This window comes from Fusarium mangiferae (assembly GCF_900044065.1).
Source record: "Fusarium mangiferae strain MRC7560 genome assembly, contig: FMAN_scaffold014, whole genome shotgun sequence".
Classification (NCBI taxonomy): domain Eukaryota; kingdom Fungi; phylum Ascomycota; class Sordariomycetes; order Hypocreales; family Nectriaceae; genus Fusarium; species Fusarium mangiferae.
In genome coordinates this window covers 297,196-318,807 of record NW_024573934.1, presented here as the reverse complement: position 1 = coordinate 318,807, position 21,612 = coordinate 297,196, and the positions used below count along the sequence as shown (strand labels likewise).

Genomic DNA, 21,612 nt, shown 5'->3' with positions numbered 1-21,612 from the left:
AAGAAGTGGTCAAGGAAGGTCACAAGGATCAAAGCCTCGGCGATGTAGTATTTGCGGAAAGACCGGGCATACTGCAAGGACCTGTCAAGAGTCAATTGAGGTTAATAGGGAATAGTCTAGCGATTAATTTTAATTGATCAGATATGTTGTGGTGTTTTATTTCTCTTTCTGAGTCTTCACGTGTAGATTGGTGGAGCACTCGCTTGTCTGGAGCACTCGCTTATCATGCACGTTAAGCAAGTGATTTCTAAGTATACTTACAATCCTCTTTATGCTGATATTCCTCTTTTAGAATTCCTATAGTTTTCGGTTGTTATAATATTTATTAGTCTCCAATTATAACCTTGCATAACTTCTATATGAAGTCTCTCAATCGTCTTGGTAATGCCATTTCTTCTTGTAAATAGCTCCATAAAATGAATCTATACACTGATATGACTGGTCAGTAAACCATGCTCTGGACTCATGACTTAATTAAACTGCCTCTCTAACATCTAAAAGGGCCCTATTACTGTCAGTCAATACAGTGAACTACCACTTGAGTTTTGATCATCTTACCATGACCCTGCCCAGTGCACCCTCCCATTTAAGCTCTTACACATAGCCTGGCTACTAGCATTATCCGGCGCCACATCTGCTGCGGCAAAGTTATCGCCGCTGAATGCGCTCGTCTTAGTGCGGAGGAGCTCAGAGCTCACCGCCTTTGCAAGCCCTCTACGGCGGAAGGGCTCCTACTGGCTATAAGTCTCGTGCATACTGTCACTGGTATTGGTCTTAACATACCTCGCAGTGGACGCTACACAATGAGCCATCCACAGCTTATCTGGTCAGAACAAAGTGATTTCTACAGCAGATTTGCTCTACTTACCCAAGAACGCCCAAGCCACAGGCGTCCTGTCCTTCAGCTTGATAAACAGGCTTGGCAGTGTCAACAGCAGCTTCCTACATCCCCATCAGTAACGTAGATGATTTGACATTACGATTGCTTACACGCTACGTGGCATGCTTGTCCGAGCCTTTACCAATTCGCAGTCCCGAATCGTACCTGATCCCCAAACCATACCGGATGGTAGTCCAAGCTCGTGAGGCGGCGGCAGTTTGTCAATGCGGAAGATGAACTTGTCATACTCGTACGTGGGAGTCGGACCGAAGCGCAGCCCGCTGGCGAGGGCGACTTCGCGCACGGTGTTGTTGAGCGAGCCGATGAATATGTGATCAGGGTGCGCGAGAGGTTGGATAGGATAGACCCTCGCTTGGTGCCTGGCTTCGTTGAGGACAGCTATGATCTGCTGTCGGCAGAGGGCGTCTTCGTCGGGAGACAGAGTGGGAGAGGCCGGTATTGCTCCATGAGAGTCCTCGAAAGTCGAATAGATCCACATGTTGGTTTCGAGACCGAGAGAGGGGTCTAAGTAGGTTGCTGTGAAGTGCCGAATCGTGTTGCTGTCGCTTTGTTCTTGGAGAGGCACGTCTGATGCGACAATGATTCGCGCAGAGTCCGTCTTACCTGTAGGGAAGGCCGTGAACTGTAGACGACGGAGGAGGGTGATGGATTGGGGAAGCCTAGCCTCGAGCAGGCGAAGGAGATTTGCTGGGACGTCTGTAAAGACTTGGACATGGTGGCGGTCGGACGACATAATGGTGATTCTGATCGATAGATAGATAGATACGCCTTTTTTCTGGAAGTTAAGGTCTGTTACGAGACGTATAAATAGTGGTCTGAGGTCCTTGAAAACACTCTTCCGCCCTATCAACCATCTGCATATTGCCCAGTACATGAGTGCGGTCATCGATTAGTGGATAATAAGACTGGGGCATCTACTGACGCGCACGTCTCTTTGGTAGAATTGTAGATCAACCATGGAGTATCGGGTTAGCTTCATACATGTCCCACTAAAGCTGTATATTTTTCGACATAAGGGCGCACTAACTTATATCTTAGGTGAGGCTTGCTTTCCACTCTTACACTGTTCTTGTTGACTTTTATTGCTGTAATACTTAAATGCATAAGGCTGAGCCTGACGATATACTAAATGCATAACACTTAGCTATTAACAAGCCTTATTTATTAGTATATAAGATTTATATAGAGTGAGATATAATCTTTAAATATTAAATATTCTATTAATAATAAGTTATAATGTAAATACTTTAATATATATAAAATATTTTAAAAAGGTAAACTTATCTTCTTAATATTATAAATATCTTTACTATAAGCTTAAGTCCAAATAATAGTAAAAAATATCTTATCAGCAAGCTCTTGAATGCTTAAAAGCAAAAAATGTCTTCATGCCTGATCTCCACAGACACCCCATCATCCCCACGTGCCGCTGTAGATCCCGTATTCCAGAAGGATCATCTTAGCCTAGAAAACAAGAGCCGCCAAGCACGACCAGGCAAATCCTTCAACATCAATAATACTTTATCTCAAAACATCCTTCTACCAATGCAAGCTATCTATAAAAGCTGTTTACCAAAGTCAGCGGCTTTTCACGTTGCACAGAGCGTATTTGCGGTCAGCAGATCCCGTATTAAAGTTCCATCCGATCGGGCTGATTATTCCTCCGAGCGAACCCCCGGCTCCTGATCCTGATCCTTCAATTACAGCGGGAGCCCGTTCTACCGACAGCCCATTCGATTAGATCTCTGAACGTCCCTTGATTCTTGCAGAGGGTTGATCGTTCTGTTTGTCTCTGATCGAATCAGAAAATCCGAATTCCGAAGAATGCCGCCTCCCAACTGTCTCCTCCATGTCGAGGACACCTTTGGACCCGTCGTCAAGGGATGCGGGTCCAATTTTGACTTCACTCTGTTGTTTGAGGAGACGATTCTTTGTATTCTTCCTCTTTGTATCGCTATTTGCCTTGCTATCTTTCGTGTGACGCGACTTTGGAAGAAGCCGGTGATATTCAAGGGCTGTTTCATATTGCCGCTGAAGTTGGTATGTTCCGATTTCTTTCCGTTGTCCTCCCTTGCGCCAAGCAAAACTCATTGAGACTAATGTGATGGCGTCAAGATCGCATGGACTTTAGTACTTGGATCGCAAGCGAGCGTTGTCGCGCTTTTCTCGATTCGCGATGAAACACGAACGAGAGCCAGTATTGCCGCGGGGAGTATTGGCATAGTCGGCTCCGCGATACTAGCATGTCTGTCTTTCCTGGAGCATCAGCGCGCGGTACGCACCTCGTCCATCTTGGTTCTGTACCTCCTGTCGACTATCCCCATGGATGCCGCTCGCGCTAGAACCCTTTGGCGAATGCAAGATGGACGAGACCCTGCCATTGCTGTTATGGTGTTAGGAGCGACCAAGGTCTGCGCCCTGGTCACTGAGATGCTGTGGAAGTGTTCGTTGGCAAACAGGCATGAACTATGCGATGCACCGGAGGAGAGCAACGGTATCATTGAACGTGCGCTTATGCTGCGAATGATGCCGATCTTCTGGGCTGGATATCGTACACCATTGCAGACTGAACATCTCTCCAAGCTTGACACCAAGTTGCAGAATGCCGAGTTAAGGCCGACCGAAAAAGGCATACTCCCGATATTCTCCCATCATATTATTGTAAAGGTTGCTAATAGTATTCAGGACCAAAAAGAAAGCAGGCGCCGATCAAGCTTGCAAAAGAGATCTTCTCCTCACACACTTACGAGTTTCTAGCGCCCATATTCCCCCGCCTATGCTATCTCTCCCTGACCTTTGCCCAACCGTTCCTCGTCCGTCGAGCGATCGACTACATCTCGAAACCAAAGACCGAGGGTTCGAATGAGAGAGGTGATGGACTCATTGCAGCATATGCTCTTGTCTACTATGGCATCGCAGTAAGATCTCATCCGCTCTGGATCGTGGGCATGTCGCTAATAAGAACCAACTAGTTCGTTTCTTCGCTGTACGAGCAGAGCGCTGTTCGAGCCACCACCGTCGTCCGTGCTGATCTATCGATGCGAATCTACCAACAATCACTGCTTCTAGATCGAGTCGTGGACACAGGAGATTCTAGTACAACAATGATGACGGCTGATGTCGAACGCGTACAGCTCGGAGTTCGAAAGATACACGATGCTTGGGCGAGCTTTGTATCTGTTGCCATTGGGCTATGGCTTATCGAAGCACAGCTTGGCCTTGCAGCCCTGGTCACTTTGGGACTGATTGGAGGTGAGTCGAATAACCATCGCCGTCCTATTATTATGTCAGAATGCTAAGATTCGACAGGTTCCCTTCTGCTTGGAGGTTATTGGTCGGGACGCGCCAGCAGGTTCCAGAAGAACTGGATGGCGGCCATTGAGAAGCGTCTTCACAAGACAGTACAGGTCTTGAAAGGTATCAAGAGCATAAAGCAGATGGGCGCGGCGCCGGCGATAAAGACCATGCTGGAAGATGAAAGACAATCAGAGATCAAGCTGTCCAAGAGATTCCGCCTTCAGCTAATCGCACTCGTAACCTTATGTGAGTAGCCACCATCTTCATTTTGACCATCTGCTTATCAATACATAGCTTTCACCTCTCTCACCATGCTCCCTGCTCTGGGTCTCAGTGTCCACAACGCCGTAGCAGACAAATCATCAGGACGTATCCTGACCGCCCAAACAGCCTTTCAAGTCATGACCCTCTTCAACATTGTCAGCTCGAGTATACAAGACTGCACCTCCCACGTCATGGCCATCATGGTAGGCCTCGGCTCACTGCAGCGCATTGAAAGTTTTCTCAACCAGCATACCTGGACAGATCCTCGAAAGTCCATCAGAGATGCCAGTATCAGTACAGATGAGAGCTCTGTTGGTGGTGCGAGCGAGAAGAAGGTCCTCACCGACGTGGCTGTCAAGATTCAGAACGTCAACGCAAAGTGGACAGAAGATGGTGAAGCGATCATCAAGGATGCTACGTTTGATGTACCAGCTCATGGATTGACTGTCATTGCTGGGCCGACAGGCAGTGGAAAGTCGACTCTTCTGCGTGTTGTGTTGGGCGATCTTGCACCGTCATCTGGAACCGTGTCTGTCGATGATTCGCAGGTTGCTTTCTGCGACCAAACGCCTTGGATTGCTAATATCAGCATAAAGGAGAATATCGTCGGTGCCTTGCCTTTCTACGAGGAGCGCTATCGCATGGCGCTTCATGCATGTGCGCTTGACCAGGATATTGAGGATCTTACCGACGGCGATAAACATCTTTGTGGTCTGAATGGACAATCTGTTAGTGGAGGACAGAAGGTTCGCATCGTGAGTGACACTTTTCAGTACGACACACTACGTGGACTAATCATGGCTCTAGGCTCTAGCGCGTGCTATCTACTCCAAGGCCACCCTTGTTCTTCTGGACGATTGTCTTGTAGGTCTTGATACTAACACTGAGCGCCACATCCTCGGTGAGATCTTTGCGCCCCGAGGTATTCTCAGCAGCGCACCCACCACGACTATCCTCGCCACAAGTTCACGTAAGTTCACCTCTGCCTTGCGTTACGCCCACTAACAGCATATAGCGAGATATCTCCCCTTCGCTAACTACATCATCCTCATCAACGCCGAAGGCCGCGTTGTTCGGCAAGGTACATACGCCGAGATTGCACCGCGTATAGAACAGCTCGAACATGACGTGCTACAAGTATCTCACCACGCTGCAACCGCACGAGAACCTAGAGCCCAAGACTCTGATGAACTACCAAATACTACAATCACAAACGACATTGCTTTCAAGAAAGGCGCCAATGGTGATTGGGCAGTGTATAAGTGGTACTTTGGAGTCATTGGCTGGATGGACTTTATCGTCTTTCTATTCCTCTGCTTGGGATTCGTGATAGGTGTCATATTCCCGCGTAAGTCAACGGCCCCATCTCAGCACTTCTATCAACCTAGTACTGACCATCGATAGAAATATACCTTGGACTATGGTCGGAGAAGAGCCTCCAAAACCAAATCGATACGCTCCCGTCATTCTATGGCATCTTCTTTGGAGTTGGCTCGATGGCCTGGGTAGCTCTCTTTTCAGCATGTGTATGGCTCTTTTTGCGCATCGCAGTGCGAACTGCAGCGTTATTTCACCATCTCATTCTCACCACAACACTCAAGTGTGCTTCCCTGGTTCAGACTCCTTTCGCGCTTGCTAACGGTATTTTAGTGCCAGAATGGATTTCTTCTCCCAGACGGATAGTGGAGTCACATTGAACAGGTACGACAACCACAACTTTTGTGCACAGACATTCGCTAATCGCATCCGCCTCTAGATTTAGCCAGGACCTGCAGATCACCGATATGGAGCTACCGCTAGCTTTCGTTGGCGCCACGATGAACTTGCTGATGCTTATCGCGCAGTGCGTCGTTGTCACCATCCAATCTCACTACGCCGGCTTTGCAATTTTGGCAATTGCCGTTGTCATTGGGTTCTTCCATGAATTTTACCTTCGAACGTCTCGAAGACTTCGTGTCATGGATATCGAGGCGAGGTCGCCTGTCCTATCCCTCCTTCTTGAGTCTCTTGATGGACTCGCCACTGTGCGTGCATATGGCTGGGCAGCATGGTACTTGAGAAGAGGAATTGAGGTTCTTGAGCGATCGCAAGTGCCCTTTCACTTTTTGCAGTCTGCACAGGTCACCCTCAACCTTTCGGTAGACCTGTTCGTGGCGACTCTTGCCCTTGTTGTTATTTCCATCGCTGTTGTCCAGATGAACACCAGTGGTGGCAGCCTCGGTCTTGCGCTGTTCAACATCGTGGGACTTGGACAGTCGGTCAAGGGTGTTGTCTTCTTCTGGACTTCACTCGAGATCACACTCGGTGCAGTTGCTCGTATCAGAGACTTTACGCAAGACACGCAGTCGGAGCATGAGTCGGATACGAAGCCTCCGGTGGAATGGCCATCGAGGGGCGAGATTCACTTCAGCGATGTAACGCTGACTCATTCGTACGTGCAATATCTCAACGGCAGAGCGTTCGGATAACTAATCTACGGTGTAGAACCTCGTTGCCTCCAACTATCTCAAATCTGACACTGGATATCAAGCCAGGTTCCAAGATGGCCATCTGCGGCCGGACGGGAAGGTATGTTCCTCGCAACCCGACACAGTACTCAGCTTTCAAGATGCTAACTCCTCTGTTAACAGTGGCAAGAGCACGCTAGTCAATTCATTGCTCGGCCTGGTACAGGTGTCTTCAGGTCTCATCACTATTGACGATGTTGACATATCAACCTTGGCCAAGGATGAATTGCGGGCTCGGTTCGTAGTCCTCCCGCAAGAATCTCTCATCCTTTCAGTAAGTATACGAGAGTACGCCAAGCTCTTTGGCATTTCAGACGAGCAAGAGATCATCCAAGGCCTCAAGAAAACAGGCCTATGGCAGACCATCGAGCAAGGAGGCGGTCTCGACATGATAGCTTCAAGCGACACTTTCTCCCACGGAGAGCGTCAGCTATTTGCCATGACCTTAGCTTGCCTCAAGAAGGGAAAGCTTGTGCTTATGGATGAGCCTACAAGCCAGTAAGCAGCACACGTGACACATCTTACAGTTCACAGCTAATCGTCTCAGCGTCGACAATGACATACAGACACAGCTGCGCCAGACAGTATTTGACACATTCCCTGATAGCACTGTCCTCTGTGTCACGCATCAGGTTGCAACGATCGTTGAGTTTGATATTGTTCTAGTACTGGATGATGGCAAGATTGTTGAGCAGGGTGATCCCAAGGAACTGCTGCGCCAGCCAACCTCTCGCTTCGCACAGCTGTACTCGGCTGGCGAGCTTTGACCTCGAGGATAAGATTATGCAATGCATGCTGCAGGCGTCTTTGTCATGATGACGCCTGGTGTGCCGAGCAATCAGTTATAATTAGATTTCTATCGTGTAATTCCAGTATCTCTATCTCTTATTTTCGTATTCCATCCTGGTCTTGGCATGGTGATAAAAGCCCCAATATGCAACCACCATTAAAGCATGCTGTTTTTCCTGGCACATAATCCAACAGTAGTCAGATGATCGGTGATCATGATGGCCCTTGCACCTTTCTACAGTTCGTGAACATCCGATTTGTAAGTCTCAATGCCAAACTATCTCAATAGACTCCCGATGCTTCCACGCCGTGCCTGCGTGGCCTCTGTTGGTCGTAGCAATCATGGCCGACTGCTTATCCGGCTGTTCCGTTCTGTCAGATCACTGCCCATCTCTCGCAAAGCCTCGGGATCTTGCAACTCCAATGATATACCCAGATTAGACCATGGCGCTACACAGCCTGCAATTGCATTAGCGCAGGCGCAGCTGCTCCCAAAGTCCATCGCATAGCTAAAAACTAACCTAGCGTCGGATCTGCTGATGTTTGCTGCTTACCTTACCCCTCAATAACTGGATCTAGTTTGTCACCCACTGGTCAGAGCTTTATGATAATGTTTGTAGTGCTGATATTATACCATACATAACTGGAAGCATCTCCGGGCTGGACCCAAACACCAGTGCATATGCAGGATGAGGGAACACATACCAACCCGAAGTTTAAGCTAGCAACCAACCTGCAGACGGTCTCTCCAATGGATGTTTGCGTGGCGGTACCGCATTGGTTGGAGTCGGACAGGGGGGGTTTATCCCGCACTGACAGCCGACCCATCATCTGCAGCATGAACCGTAAAGCTTGGTTTACCACGCGGTTGGTTCTCAAACGGCTGGAGCTCATTTCCGTGTTGCAGTGTGTGTAGCACAAAAGGTACTGTCCTCCTGAGGCACAGTATTAACTACCGGCCTTGGCGGAGGAAACGGTGAAGCAAATAACCTTTTTGCGACATCAGGGGGCAACCAACATACATATACACAAACTGTTTGCTCCCGTATCACCCGTTGTGCTAAATCACTCATCTGATACCCACGCGTCGCGATGATCAGAGCCAGCGCTACCCATAGATTAGAGAGCCAGGTAAGGGTTATTCGCCCCGGCGTAAGCTAGGGACGCGCCGTATCTCTGGGTCGATGTCGCATTTCTACACTACGGCCCGCAAGGATATCGTGTTAGCGCCGGACCAAGAGTCGACGAGTCGATTCCGCGAGAATTATTTCCAGCATAATAAGCCTTGTATAGCATTAAATTGGCGCAGATGGAACTCTCTCTACTCCATGTAATTCCCGTGCATTTATTGCTTTTTTTCTCCTCGCTTTCGTACCTGAAACGGGCTACCTCGCCCCCATATCTCGAAAGGATTCGGACCCGCTATGTTGGTGCTACTGCAAGCGTCATATCATGAACCCCATCAGAACCATTCCAGAAACGGACCCGATCGTCAAAAGAGGCGCGGAGGGCACTTAAGGACTTGTTCTTGCATCCATAGTGCGATATTTCACCAAGTAACTGCATCTAAACTAGACCAGTGAGAGCTAGATCACGCGCCACCCGTGATTGATATTACGACAATGGCAGTGCAGTAGCTCGTGGAGCTAGCAACCAACACGCCGGACCCTTGTGAACTGGTGTGGAGACAATGAACCAGGAAGCTGGACGCGCTGTCTTCTCATGTGGTGATTACCGAGCGAGCGTATCATGGCCAGTCGATGGCCGTCGTCCCATATGTATGTGCCGCTGCCGGTGGTGTCACGAACTATCCCATACTCTTTTCATGTAATTTTTGCCCCCCAGAGTTACCAGACTTTGGAACGAATTTCATCAGTATACCCCAATTTGTTTTAACGTTTGTCTTTTTGTTGCAATGCCTTCCCAGATTCCACAATGGCGAGAGCCAATCGCTATTGTGAGCATGGCATGTCGCCTCCCAGGCGGAATCGACAAGCCGCTGGACCTATGGGACCATGTCCGAGCAGGCCGCTCGTCTGCTACGGCGATACCCAAAGACCGATTCAATGCTGAGAACTTTCTCTCCATGGATCCTAATCAGAAGGGAGCTCAGGCCTTTAGGGGAGCTCACTTCGTCAAGAGGGACATTAAGCAGTTTGATCACAAGTTCTTTGGTATCAGTAAAGACACTGCGACAGCCATGGATCCTCAGCAGAAGCAGCTGCTTGAGGTTGTCTACGAGTGTCTCGAGTCAGCTAACATCTCGATGGAAACAATCTCAAAGTCAAAGATTGGCTGCTACTGCGCCATGTTTGTGAGTGACTACCACGACATGCTCATGCAGGACCCTGAATATCTTCCAACGTTCATCGCTATCGGAACGACACGAACCATGCTTGCGAACCGCATCAGCCATGCACTCGATCTCGGTGGACCCAGGTATGTCGTCATTTTTTCCCAAAAGAGGCGATTACAGTGCTGACGCCTCATGCAGTGTCACCATCGATACTGCCTGTTCGGGTGCCCTGGTGGCCCTTCATCTTGCCTGCCAAGCACTGCAGGCTGGGGAGTGTGATGGCGCTGTGATTGGTGCATCTAATCTGTTCCTGAGTCCTGATTATGCATTGTCTTTGACCCGTCTCGGTGCTATCGCTGCGGATGGTCAGTGTAAGACATTTGATGCTAGCGCTAATGGATATGGACGCGGTGAAGGAACCAATGCAGTCTATGTTAAGAGGCTCAGCGATGCTATCAGAGATGGCGACAGCATTCGAGCGGTCATCAGGGGTACTTCATCTAACAGGTAGGTCGCCACCGGTTTGACCCAAGACCTAGACACTAACAGTTTAGCTCTGGTGCCACTCCAGCCATCACGGAGCCATCTGGCCGAGCTCAGGCAGATACCATCTTGCAGGCCTATGCCCAAGCGGGAATTGATGATTTCAGCGAGACAGGATACTTTGAGTGTCATGGAACAGGTACTCCCGTTGGTGACTGCATTGAGTTGGGCGCCGTCGGCTCAGTCTTTTCCGAAAGCCACAAGACCCAAGATGCACTCTGGGTCGGTTCTGTAAGTCAATCATTTCTTGTTCTTAGTGCAATATATGCTAATGTGAGCAGACGAAACCTAACGTCGGGCATTCAGAGGCTGCCAGTGGTTTGAGCAGTCTCATCAAGGTAGTCTTGGCCCTGGAAAAGGGCGAGATTCCTCCCAACACAAATTACAAGACACCCAACCCCAAGAGTATGTACCCTCTTTGCTGGCTTCTGATCACCTCGACTAACGATGATTTTCTCAGTTGACTTTGACGGATGGAGAGTTCGTGTTCCAACTGCTCCCCAGCCATGGCCATCCAAGTCCATCCGCCGAGCAAGCGTCAACTCTCTTGGTATCGGTGGATCGACTGCCCATGCTGTTGTCGAGTTCTACGAACCGCCTCAATTGACCAATGGTTCAACCAATGGTACAAACGGACTCAATGGCATCAATGGTATCAATGGAACCAATGGTGTCAACGGTACCAACGGTGTCAACGGCCATCACAAAGACGGGAAGACGACCGACGACCCGTACTTCCTCCTCTTCACATCCGGCGCTTCAAAGAGCTCTCGAGAAACAAACGAGCAGAACCTCTTAGAGTTCCTCAAGTCGCACGAGGAGTGCAAGAGCCTAACTAGTCCTCTTGTCAAAGCACTCAACGCTCGAAGCCAGATCAACATCCGGCCATGGAAGTCATTCGCTGTTGCCCAGTCCGTTGACGGTCTTATTCAGCAGCTGGATACCAACGCACTCAAGGTTGGAACTGACCCGACAAGTGGCGGGTCACCGCGAGTCTTGTTCACATTCACCGGCCAAGGAGCTATGTGGTCGCAGATGGGCAAGCGTCTCCTCGAGGCGTTTCCTGTGGCGCGCAATAGTTTGTACACTCTCGAAGAGGTTGTAAGGGAACTTCAGTCATCCAAGACACCGACCTGGTCATTGATAGGTATGTCCAGATACATCATCTCAGCTTGAAAGCTACTAACACACTCACAGACAAGCTTACCACTGAGCTCTCTCAAGAAGAGATTGACTCACCAGCTCTCGCACATCCTCTCTCAATGGCGGTTCAGATCGCGCTGACAGATGTTCTCTCAAGCTGGGGTGTTCTCCCCGACGCTGTCGTCGGCCACTCAGGTGGAGAAACAGCCGCTGCCTACGCCTGTGGTGCTCTCACAGCCAAAGAGGCCATCACTGTGGCTTACTACCGAGGCATTGCCTGTCAGAACGCCCCGTCGGGTGCCATGTTAGCCACCAGGAGCGCACCCAATGCTAGGGAGCTGCAAGATGCATTGGAGCGAAACGATGTGCAGATTGCCTGCTTCAACGGCCCTCAGAATCTCACTCTCGCCGGTTCTGCTGAAGGAGTCAAGAACGTAGCTGCTGAACTCAGCACTCATGGCATTGTCTCTAGAGCTGTTGCAGTGACTCGAGCCTACCATACTCGCGCCATGAAGACTGTTGTGGATGAGTATGTCGGTCAGCTCAAGGGTGTCATCCACCCTAAGGCTGGGAGGGTTCCCATGTACTCATCTGTTACTGGTCTTGAGCTCAAGGGCACCGAGGTTGACGCTGACTACTGGGGAGCCAATCTCGTCTCCCCAGTTCTTTACACCGATGCAGTCACACTGGCATTAATCTCATCAGACCGCAAGTTCGATCTCTGTGTCGAACTCGGACCTCATTCTCTGCTCTCTCGCCCAACATCCGAGATTGTCAAGTCCCTTCCTGGCTCTTCTCAACTTCCCTTCTTTGCCACGATGCTCCGAAGCGCAGACTCAAGCCAGCAGCTCATGAACCTCGCTGGAGACTTGGTTCTGAATGGGAAGCAACTGGACTTGGACCAAGTCAACAAGATCGCGGGCAAGGTTGGACGTCTTCCCAATCACATTCAAGACAACCTTCCAGCTTATGCCTGGGATTATTCATCGACGCCATGGACCGAGCCACGAAACAGTCAGGAATGGCGGTTCAGGAAATCACCGCGACATGAGATTCTGGGATCTCGCTGCAGAGGAGTGAATCCTTCGGCTCCGACGTGGAGGAACAAGGTGTCGATTGAAGATGCACCTTGGCTTGTTGACCATCAGGTACGCGAAAGACTATGCTCTATTGATGGCGAGACTAACGTGTGACAGGTCAACGGTATCGTGACATTCTCCTTCACTACCGGCATTGCGATGGTGGTTGAGGCCATGATGCAAGTACAGGAAGAGAACAAGGAGATTGACTGGGCGAACCATTCGTTCGAGCTTCAAGACTTTGTCTTTTCCAACTCCATCATTCTTCCTGACGAATCGCACATCGATCTCTTCCTCACACTCATCCCAGACAACGACAATGTCAAGTCTGAGGAGACATGGTATGACTTTACCATCTCTTCGCTGAGAGGCGATGTCGATATTCGTCATTGTCACGGTAGAGCAGCAGTCCTCGAAAGTAAGTGTCTCATGTCAATCAGATGGTGATTCAAGCTAACAGTCTTCCAGCGAGCAAAGATAATGCCGCTCTCCGCCGCAGAACCTCATGGCACCACATGCCGCTCAAGGTTCCACTGAAGAGCTACTACAAGGCTCTTGAACGCGTTGGCTACGGCTACGGTCCCAAGTTTCAGCTTCTCAATGAAGTTCGTGTCCGCCCTAGTCTGTCTGCCTGCTCTGCCAAGATCGACATGACATCGACTGCTCAATCCCCTGTTCCAGGCCAGCGATATCTTCTGCACCCAGCTATGATGGACGCTGCGCTCCAAACACCTGCCTTGGCCAATCGCTCTGGATTCTTCCAAGAGATTGATACCTTACTTCTTCCTTCCAAGATGAAGAGGATCTCGATCCGTATGCCTGCTAAGAACACGGACGTTGCGTCTTGTACTACCAACACATCGCCTGTTGGTTTTAGCAGGATTCAAGGTAGTGTTGAGTGCTACGATTCTTTGTCCAGACCTTTCTTTGTGGTGGAGGGTCTGCAGATGGACAGGGCGACAAGTGATGACAACACTACACTTCCCTGGTTGAGGCTCACCTGGAAGCCTGACATCGGCGACATCTCGAGCAGTGACCCCATGCTCAGCTCCATCAAGATCCAAAGTCTTCCCGCAGAGAAAAAGCTCGTCAACCTTGAGAACCTGGTTAAGGAGCTAATCCCACTCATCGTCGAGAATGGTATCGAAAAGGGCGAGGACTTGGCTCCTCACCTGCTCAGCTACCATTCATGGTTCCTCGACCAAGCCGAACTTCACAAGGACCGTCTAGCAGCTCGCCACAAGCAACAAAACGGCTTCGCAACAGTCCAAGACGCCATCATGAACGTCGTCGCCAACTCTGGCATCTCCCAAACCGTCGATGCTTCAATCGTATCCCAACTCGCCATCAACATGTCCAGAATCTTCCGCGGCGACGTCGAAGCCCTAGCAGTATGGCTCGAAAACGATCTTCTCTACCGCTTCTACGAGGAGAGTATCTTCACCACCAGCATGAACCAGAAACTTCTCTCCGTTGCCGAGCTCTTAGCGCACAAGAACCCCAACATGAAGATCTTGGAGATTGGTGCTGGAACTGGCGGTGCGACTACAGAGCTGCTGCGTGGGTTCTCCAAAGCGGGAGGGAAGAACGCGTACCAGTCTTTTACGTTTACTGATATCTCGGCTGGGTTCTTTGACAAGGCCAAGAAGAAGTTTGCGCAGTGGGATAGGATTGAGTTCAAGACTTTGGACATTGAGAAGGATATTGCTGAGCAGGGCTTTACTGAGAAGTATGACCTTGTTGTTGCGGCTAATGTAAGTCTCAGACGTTGTGAAGGTTCCTTCAAATACTGACCACAGTTGACTAGGTTCTGCACGCCACTGCCGATCTGCCTTTCGCGATGAAGAACATTCGCTCTCTATTGCGCGACGATGGATACCTCTTGGTTGGTGAGCTGTCAGAGGGTACGTAACATCACTCGTGTCACTGAAGGTTTTGCTAACATTGATGCTTGCAGATCTAACTTCAGCCAACTTCCTTTGGGTAAGATCTCACATCCCATGTTCCAAACCTCAACGCTAACTCTCCCTTAGGGACCATTAACTGGCTGGTGGCTCCGCCCAAGATCACCTGGCCGCTCTGGCCCAGGGCTCACTCTCGACGAATGGCGCAGTGAACTCGCCGCCGACTTTGACAGTGTGTCTGAGATCGAGGCCAAGCACGATAAGACCGACACTCAACAACTGTCGAGCACCATCGTTATGATGGCTAGAGCCAGGCCCGTTGAGTACACTCCACCTAAGCCGCTTTCTGAGGAGAAAGTGCACATCGCTGGAGTCGTTAGTGATCTGTCCACTCAAGACCATCTCCAGAAGTATCTCGGCACGCGTGGTATTTCTGCAAGCTCTAGTAGTCTTGAGGACCTTGCTTCGCGCGAATGGGCTGGAGAATGGTTGATCCTCGTTGACGAGACTGAAGGAAGTTTCCTCGCCTCTCTTCAGCCAGAGCAACTGACCGCATTGAAATCATGGCTTACCAAGCCTATCAAGTGCATCTGGGTCACTCGCAAGGTGTACCTCGATCCGCAGAACACCACAGGAGGTCTAGTAACAGGTTTCGCACGTACTCTCCGAGGTGAAAACAGCCAATGCCAGCTGTACACTCTTGACCTGAGCAGCGATGGTGATATCACAGCTAACGTCATCTACCACGTCTTGGAGCGGGCGCACTACTCGCATGATGACCCGATCTCTAGATTGGACTACGAGATCGCTGAGAAAGACGGGCAGCTCTGGACATGCAGACTTGTCAACGATACTCCTCTTGAGAATGCCTATGGTCCTGCTCGCAAGATGGATGCTCCTTCGACAGAGGTGGCGAAGGCTCCTCATCATTTGGTCATGGGAGAAGTTGGTATCTTGGAGAGTCTTACCATGGCGCAAGATGACGCGTCCAGCGCCATTCCGGATGGACATGTTCTTGTCGAGGTCAAGGCTGTCGGACTTGACGACCGGGTAAGTACATCTCCCTTCTTCGATATTAGTCGATTTAACAGTGCACCAGGATGGATTCATCGCCCAAGGGTCTCTTCCAGCGACATCATTCGGTCGCGAGTGCTCCGGTGTCGTTACAAAATGCGGTGCCAATGTCTCGTCGCTTAGCCCAGGTGATCGCGTTGCAGTTGTCGGCCAAGGGACTTTCACAACGCAGTACCTGGCACCTTCAGACTGTTGTAGCAAGATACCAGACTCGCTTTCATTCGAGGTAACAAGAATCATATTGTCCGGTGCCCATGTATGGCTAACTTTGCTATAGGATGCTGCTGCTATTCCTACAAACTTCGTTACTGCTTTGTACGCTCTGACAACACCAGCAAGAGTATCAACAGGACAGGTGTGTATCACGCATACTTCACCACCAGTCACCACTAACTCAGCGACAGAAAATACTCATCGTCAACGCATCCTCAGCCCAAGGCATCGCCCTCATCAAGACCGCAACAGCCCTCAAGCTCGACGTCTACGCCGCCATCAGCGATGCAACCACCAAGCCCATCCTCACCAGACTCGGCCTTCATTCCGCCAAGATCTTTGTAAACCCCACCAACACCAGCCGCTCCAGCGTCTCTCGCTCCACGACCTTCCAAGCATATAAGCTCGTGTTGAACACCAAGTCCGGTCAATATGCAGACTTTGCTCACTTAGTCGCGAACCGTGGAACGTACATCGAGATTGCATCGGGGGAGAGTTCTGGCAATGAGGGATATTTTACTCCAAATAAGAATGTCATGTTTGCTTCTGTTGATTTGGCGGATGCTTATCAAGAGAGCAAACAGGATCTCGGAGAGTAAGTGGTTCTGTCTCCTTGCGCATCCCTTAGCTGACGTTGTTTCTAGATTGCTTGACCAAGTCATCGACATGGTTGAGAAGCGAGAGATCGATGTTGACACTTCAGTCTCAGTGAAGGGACTTGACTATCTCCAGTCGTCTTTTGCGGCAGTGATCGAAGGTACTCCGAGCAAACAGGTTGTATCACTAGCCAACCTGGACGATCAACAATTGATCAAGGTAAGTGTTTCACTCTCAGCGACAAGACTTATCTAACCATGATCTAGATACGACCTAAAACTTCCCGCTTCAACCCCCACAAGACCTACATCATCACGGGTGGTCTTGGTGGTCTCGGCCGCGCCATTTCCGTGTGGATGGCTAGCTATGGCGCTCGACACATCATTCTGGCCACCAGCTCTATTGCTCGCGCCTCAGAGTCTGGTGATCTACTGCAGCAGCTATCATCATATGGCTGCAATGCCAGAGTTGAAGTGTGTGACGTTGGTGACTCTGAAGCCGTCGAGCAACTTGTGGCTTCCATCGATACTCCTATCGGTGGAGTCATTCACTCTGCATTGAAGCTTAGCGTAAGTCTCCTCATAATCGCTATCGGTTTCATGTATCTAATTTGAGCCAGGACTGCTTCTTTGAGGATATCACTCTCGAGGACTTTGATGCCGTCTTTGGTCCAAAGGTCAATGGCTCATTGAACCTCCATAACAGCCTCCTCAACCAAGACCTTGACTTCTTTGTCATGCTCAGTTCAGGCTGTGGTGTCCTTGGTAACGAGGGTCAGTCGAACTACGCCGCAAGCAGTACTTTCCTCGACACCTTTGCCCGATACCGTCAAAGCCTTGGACTTCCCGCCTCATCTGTTGATCTCGGGTTCGTCGAGGACGTCGGCAACATCAGCGAGCGCCCTGAGATCCAAGCTTCCCTCTTATCCCGCGGTCTCAGACCCATCACAGTCCGAGATGTTCTCCGTGTCGTCGAGGGTGCCATCGCAACAGGGTCACCCAAGAATCTCACCACAGACTCTACCTACGATGGCTTCGTCCAGAGCCAGATTGTTCTCAGCTTCGGCATGATCGACAAAGCCACAGCAGAGTACCAATCCTGGGCTCAGGACGCAAAGTTCGGGCTCTTGCGATCTCGCGCCGCTGACAACGCTGCTCTTGACTCCGATGCTGATAGCGGCGAGAGCGCAGTCCAAACAGCTGTCAAGGCCTTCCGAAACACTCTCGGTCGATTGGGTGACGCACCCGAAGGCAAAGAGGCAGCTTTACAGCCCTTTGTTTGCACTGCTCTTGTTGCCAAGCTGGCGCAAGTACTGTCGATCAAGGTTGGCGATATCCAGCCTTCGAGATCGGCGATTCAGTATGGAATGGACTCGCTTATTGCGATTGAGGTTCGATCTTGGGCGCGATATGCGTTCCAGATTGATCTGCCTATTAATGATTTGACGAACCCGTATAGTATTCAGGATTTGTCAGCTAGGGTTTCTAGAATGATTGTTGCATGAATATGATGGTTCTCTTTAGTGTTTGGGTATACCACAGATTGGGGCGGCTCTTGTCTTTCCGTATTTCCATGCTTGCAGATTGTTAGGTGCATTTCGTTTGTTATAGCTTCATGATAGATATAGCATGTCAATCAAATACACTCTTTGCTTCTGATATCATATTCTTTCCGCATAGCTGTATTTATCTGTATATATGCCCTTACAAGATATCTCTCCTCCTCATAATCACGCCTGAAACCAACCCTCGCAGCCAGCGAGCCAAAGACAATGCTATACAACACCAAAATATGCAATTCAGTCCCATCAGAGGGTCTAGTCTAGAGACTCGATATTCCGTAACCCAACATGATATATTTCTCATCGCGGCATAGAAGATTCCGACATAGAGGTCGACACTGACGCCGAGACCGAAGCCGGCGCGGAATTCGATGGCGTTGATGATCCAGGTGCCGGCTTTTGGGCACAAAAGGTTATTCTGCATGATTGTCAGCTATGGCCCTTATAGAAATGAGAGGTTTGGTACTCACAATGTCATAAATGAATGGTATTTCGTATTCCCAATCTCCTTCTTCACATCCACCAGAAACTTCTTGACCTGCTCCGGCGGCCAACCCAGGCCCTGTGTAAAAACGGGCATAGTCAATGGCTCAAGAATGAACAGCCAATTCTGTGTCATAAGATGTCCTATGCGCTGTAACTTCTTCCCAGGATAGCACGCGTTCGTCGGCGCTCCGTGTCTCGTCTCTATGATGCGCTCAAAGCCAGCCTCTTGTAGGAACGGTTTGAACTTTTCCGGATACTTCAGCGTTGTACCAAAATTCTGCATCCCTTGCTCCATTAAATCGTTCCATCTTCGGAATGCTGTGCCGTTCAATGAGTGATTTGGTGATTGTAGGATCGCGATCCATTCTGTGAATTCGACCCATCCTCCTGGCTTCAGGTTATCAAACGCTGACTTGATCAACTTCTTCTTGTCTCCAATGTCGCCTAATTGTCGGATATGAATAAAGTCGAAGTTGCCGCCATTGAAAATATCCCAGTCGTGTGTAATGTCGAATGTCTTGAAGCTGCAGTTGGATTTTGTATATGCTGGATGGACTGGTTCAATATCGACGCCTAACACAGAACATGAAGGGTATTTCGTGGCTGCCAAATGTTAGCATCAGTAACAAAAAGGCCATGGAGAGGCCATGAAGCCTTAGGCATACCAAATTCCTGGAGCCTCAATGTCAGCCAAATTTCACATCATGAGATTTCTTGAGAACGTACTAATGCCCATGTTCCAGGTCCAGTGCCCACATCAAGCACACGCTTTGGTTTCGAGGTTATCGGCGATAAGTGAAGTCCCTTGAAGATATTGATGATAACGGTATGTTGAATGACTAAGCGCAATCTTATCAGTACATCCGCGGGTTAAAGAGTACCGAGGTCATGGCATCATACCATTTCGGTCTTGTTCTTGCTAAGCCAAAAGCGTATTAGCATCCGAGTACCGTACCCGTATCGTTATCACAGCGTGTGATTGCAACATACCTGGCTATTCGGCACCAAACCGTACCCTGTTCGTCGTCGTATGGTTAATTCTCGGATGCTACTGCAGAGCAGGGGAGGGGGGGAAACGAACGAACAGAGGATTTGGTGAATTTGGCGACGAATGCTTGGAAGAACCGTTTGGACCGTGACCCACTGAGACACATTAGCAACGGAGCAAACAATGGAGCCAACCCACCAATCAGTGAATCACCCTCTGATCTGTGAGAACTTACCGTTCCATGGGCTTGTAACTGGCAACAAACTCATCCGAAGAATCAGAAGAGTCCCCTATACTGTTGGTCTTAACGACATGGTCTTCCCTTGCAGCCGCCGCCGGGGAGAGCGTTTGCCGGTCCCATCCGCCTGAGCGCCGGGTAACAGGTGTCCCGGGGAGACCCCCTGTCTGCATCTGGCTGTCACTAGACACGCTAGAGGCGTAGTTGGACGATGATGAGGCGGTGAGAGTCGTCTGTGCAGGGGGCCTTGCCATGGCTGATGACTGTAGAAATTCCGTGGACCCCCCGCCAGCGCCAGCGCCGCCGCCGCTGCGAGTCGAGCTCGAGTCGCGTTCATTGTTGTCCATCGAGTGAGCCATTTTCGTTGCTAATAAACACGGCGGGCCGCGCCGAAGCCTAACAGCTTGGGGGGGTTTTTGCTCGTCGGTTCGTCTCCCTTTTTTTTTCCTTTGCTAAATTGTTTTAGTTTGACAGATGGTGTCGATTTGAGGGAAAAGGGTAACAAAAATAAAATAACTTTCGTCGGCTGTCAAACCTGCTTGCTTGCTTGCTGCAAGAAAGACATGCAGTTCTGACGTCGTCGGGTTCAGATTGGCACAGCAGAGCCAACAGCAGAGCCAACAGCAGCACACAAGACACGGGACGCAGAACCTGCGCGGGATGGGGTCATGCTACTCTTCTATGTAGAAAAAGAGAGAAGGAAAAAATTGTTCCCCGACGTTGGCTGCGTTGGGTACCGAGACGGGCTGAGAGCACCCTTGTTTGTTTGTCTCGCCCTCTAACAGATCATCAGAGTGCTAGCCCTGTCAAGTTTAGCTCAGTGTCCTCAACTGACAAACGGGTTGTTAGCTCTGGCCCGCACTTTAGAGTTTATCACATTGCGCGTAGCATTAGTTTCGCATCCGTCACATAATGAGTGACTGGGTATTAATAGGCGTTGTTTTCTCGCATGTTTGCTCTTTGGTTTCGGGAGCAAAGAAAATACCGAGATCGGCTGATCATCAGTGGCTTCTTTTTCAGCCACCGAAGTCTGAGAATAATTGCGAATACAACAATAATTGTGAGAGATCAACAACTCACTTGAACATTCTCGTGTTGTTTATTGACCCGTGTCCTTGGCATCTCATTGTTTGCTCTAATGCAATTGTTTGTTGGTGGTCGTGTTGTCGCGTGACCCGACCCATATCCAGCTCCTCTGAAATGCTCCTGGTTCCAGCAGCAAACGAGACTTACAAAGCCTCTCCCTCGTGTTTGTAGGCTACCCTCTCCTGTTTATTGGTGCACGCAATTATTTATGCCTTTTTTGTCCATTTCAGTGCTACCGTGGAGCTTATCGTAGGGTTCTTTTGTCTCATGTTGGTGTTTTCGATACATCGAACCTCCATAGCTACCCTAAGCCCAGCGTATTATCTCCACTCGAGTACTCTGTACTGTACGTTAAGACCAAGGACTTGTGTAACTTGATAAAATAATCTATTAGAGAAGTTAAAATTATATATTTAATTGTTTTATATAGAATAAGATTTAAGTTTGAGGATATTATATGTAACTTAAATCTTAATTTAAATTATTTACTTACTATAAAATATATTATTTTATTTCTAAATAGTTAAATAGTGGCATAAGTGTACTTATATATATTTAATTTATAAAGTTCTAAGTTAGTAAAATCTTAAGTGGCTTTCTTATTTATATATAATTTACTTATATTATACTACCCCAGTTGCTAGTT

The 21,612-nt window shown here is 49.4% G+C and overlaps 4 protein-coding genes across 4 annotated transcripts; 2 read left to right on the top strand and 2 right to left on the bottom strand.

The window, feature by feature from the left end:
• Window positions 1–474: 474 nt before the first annotated feature.
• On the bottom strand, window positions 475–1,634 carry FMAN_15139 (uncharacterized protein; the record flags this gene model as incomplete). The annotated part of the gene is made up of 5 exons (XM_041822519.1): window positions 475–505; window positions 559–731; window positions 784–818; window positions 869–942; window positions 991–1,634. The coding sequence occupies 5 exons, from the start codon at window positions 1,632–1,634 to the stop codon at window positions 475–477; spliced, it is 957 nt and encodes a 318-aa protein (XP_041688191.1).
• A 1,091-nt stretch (window positions 1,635–2,725) lies between these two features.
• On the top strand, window positions 2,726–7,736 carry FMAN_15140 (uncharacterized protein; the record flags this gene model as incomplete). Its single annotated transcript, XM_041822518.1, has 14 exons — window positions 2,726–2,941; window positions 3,017–3,530; window positions 3,587–3,819; window positions 3,874–4,153; window positions 4,211–4,444; window positions 4,493–5,217; window positions 5,270–5,432; window positions 5,478–5,810; window positions 5,867–6,062; window positions 6,113–6,163; window positions 6,219–6,893; window positions 6,947–7,030; window positions 7,093–7,467; window positions 7,517–7,736. The coding sequence occupies 14 exons, from the start codon at window positions 2,726–2,728 to the stop codon at window positions 7,734–7,736; spliced, it is 4,299 nt and encodes a 1,432-aa protein (XP_041688190.1).
• Window positions 7,737–9,673: 1,937 nt separating this feature from the next.
• Window positions 9,674–18,111, top strand: FMAN_15141 (polyketide synthase; the record flags this gene model as incomplete). Its single annotated transcript, XM_041822517.1, has 17 exons — window positions 9,674–10,197; window positions 10,253–10,561; window positions 10,609–10,828; window positions 10,879–11,002; window positions 11,058–11,744; window positions 11,795–12,888; window positions 12,937–13,237; window positions 13,288–14,573; window positions 14,627–14,723; window positions 14,777–14,802; window positions 14,853–15,773; window positions 15,823–16,023; window positions 16,075–16,152; window positions 16,202–16,605; window positions 16,655–16,826; window positions 16,874–17,176; window positions 17,227–18,111. 17 exons carry the CDS (start codon window positions 9,674–9,676, stop codon window positions 18,109–18,111), a joined length of 7,632 nt encoding a protein of 2,543 aa, XP_041688189.1.
• A 357-nt stretch (window positions 18,112–18,468) lies between these two features.
• FMAN_15142 (uncharacterized protein) lies at window positions 18,469–20,239 on the bottom strand (the record flags this gene model as incomplete). Its single annotated transcript, XM_041822516.1, has 8 exons — window positions 18,469–18,586; window positions 18,639–19,257; window positions 19,320–19,326; window positions 19,381–19,493; window positions 19,555–19,573; window positions 19,645–19,670; window positions 19,736–19,797; window positions 19,878–20,239. 8 exons carry the CDS (start codon window positions 20,237–20,239, stop codon window positions 18,469–18,471), a joined length of 1,326 nt encoding a protein of 441 aa, XP_041688188.1.
• Between the last annotated feature and the right edge of the window lie 1,373 nt (window positions 20,240–21,612).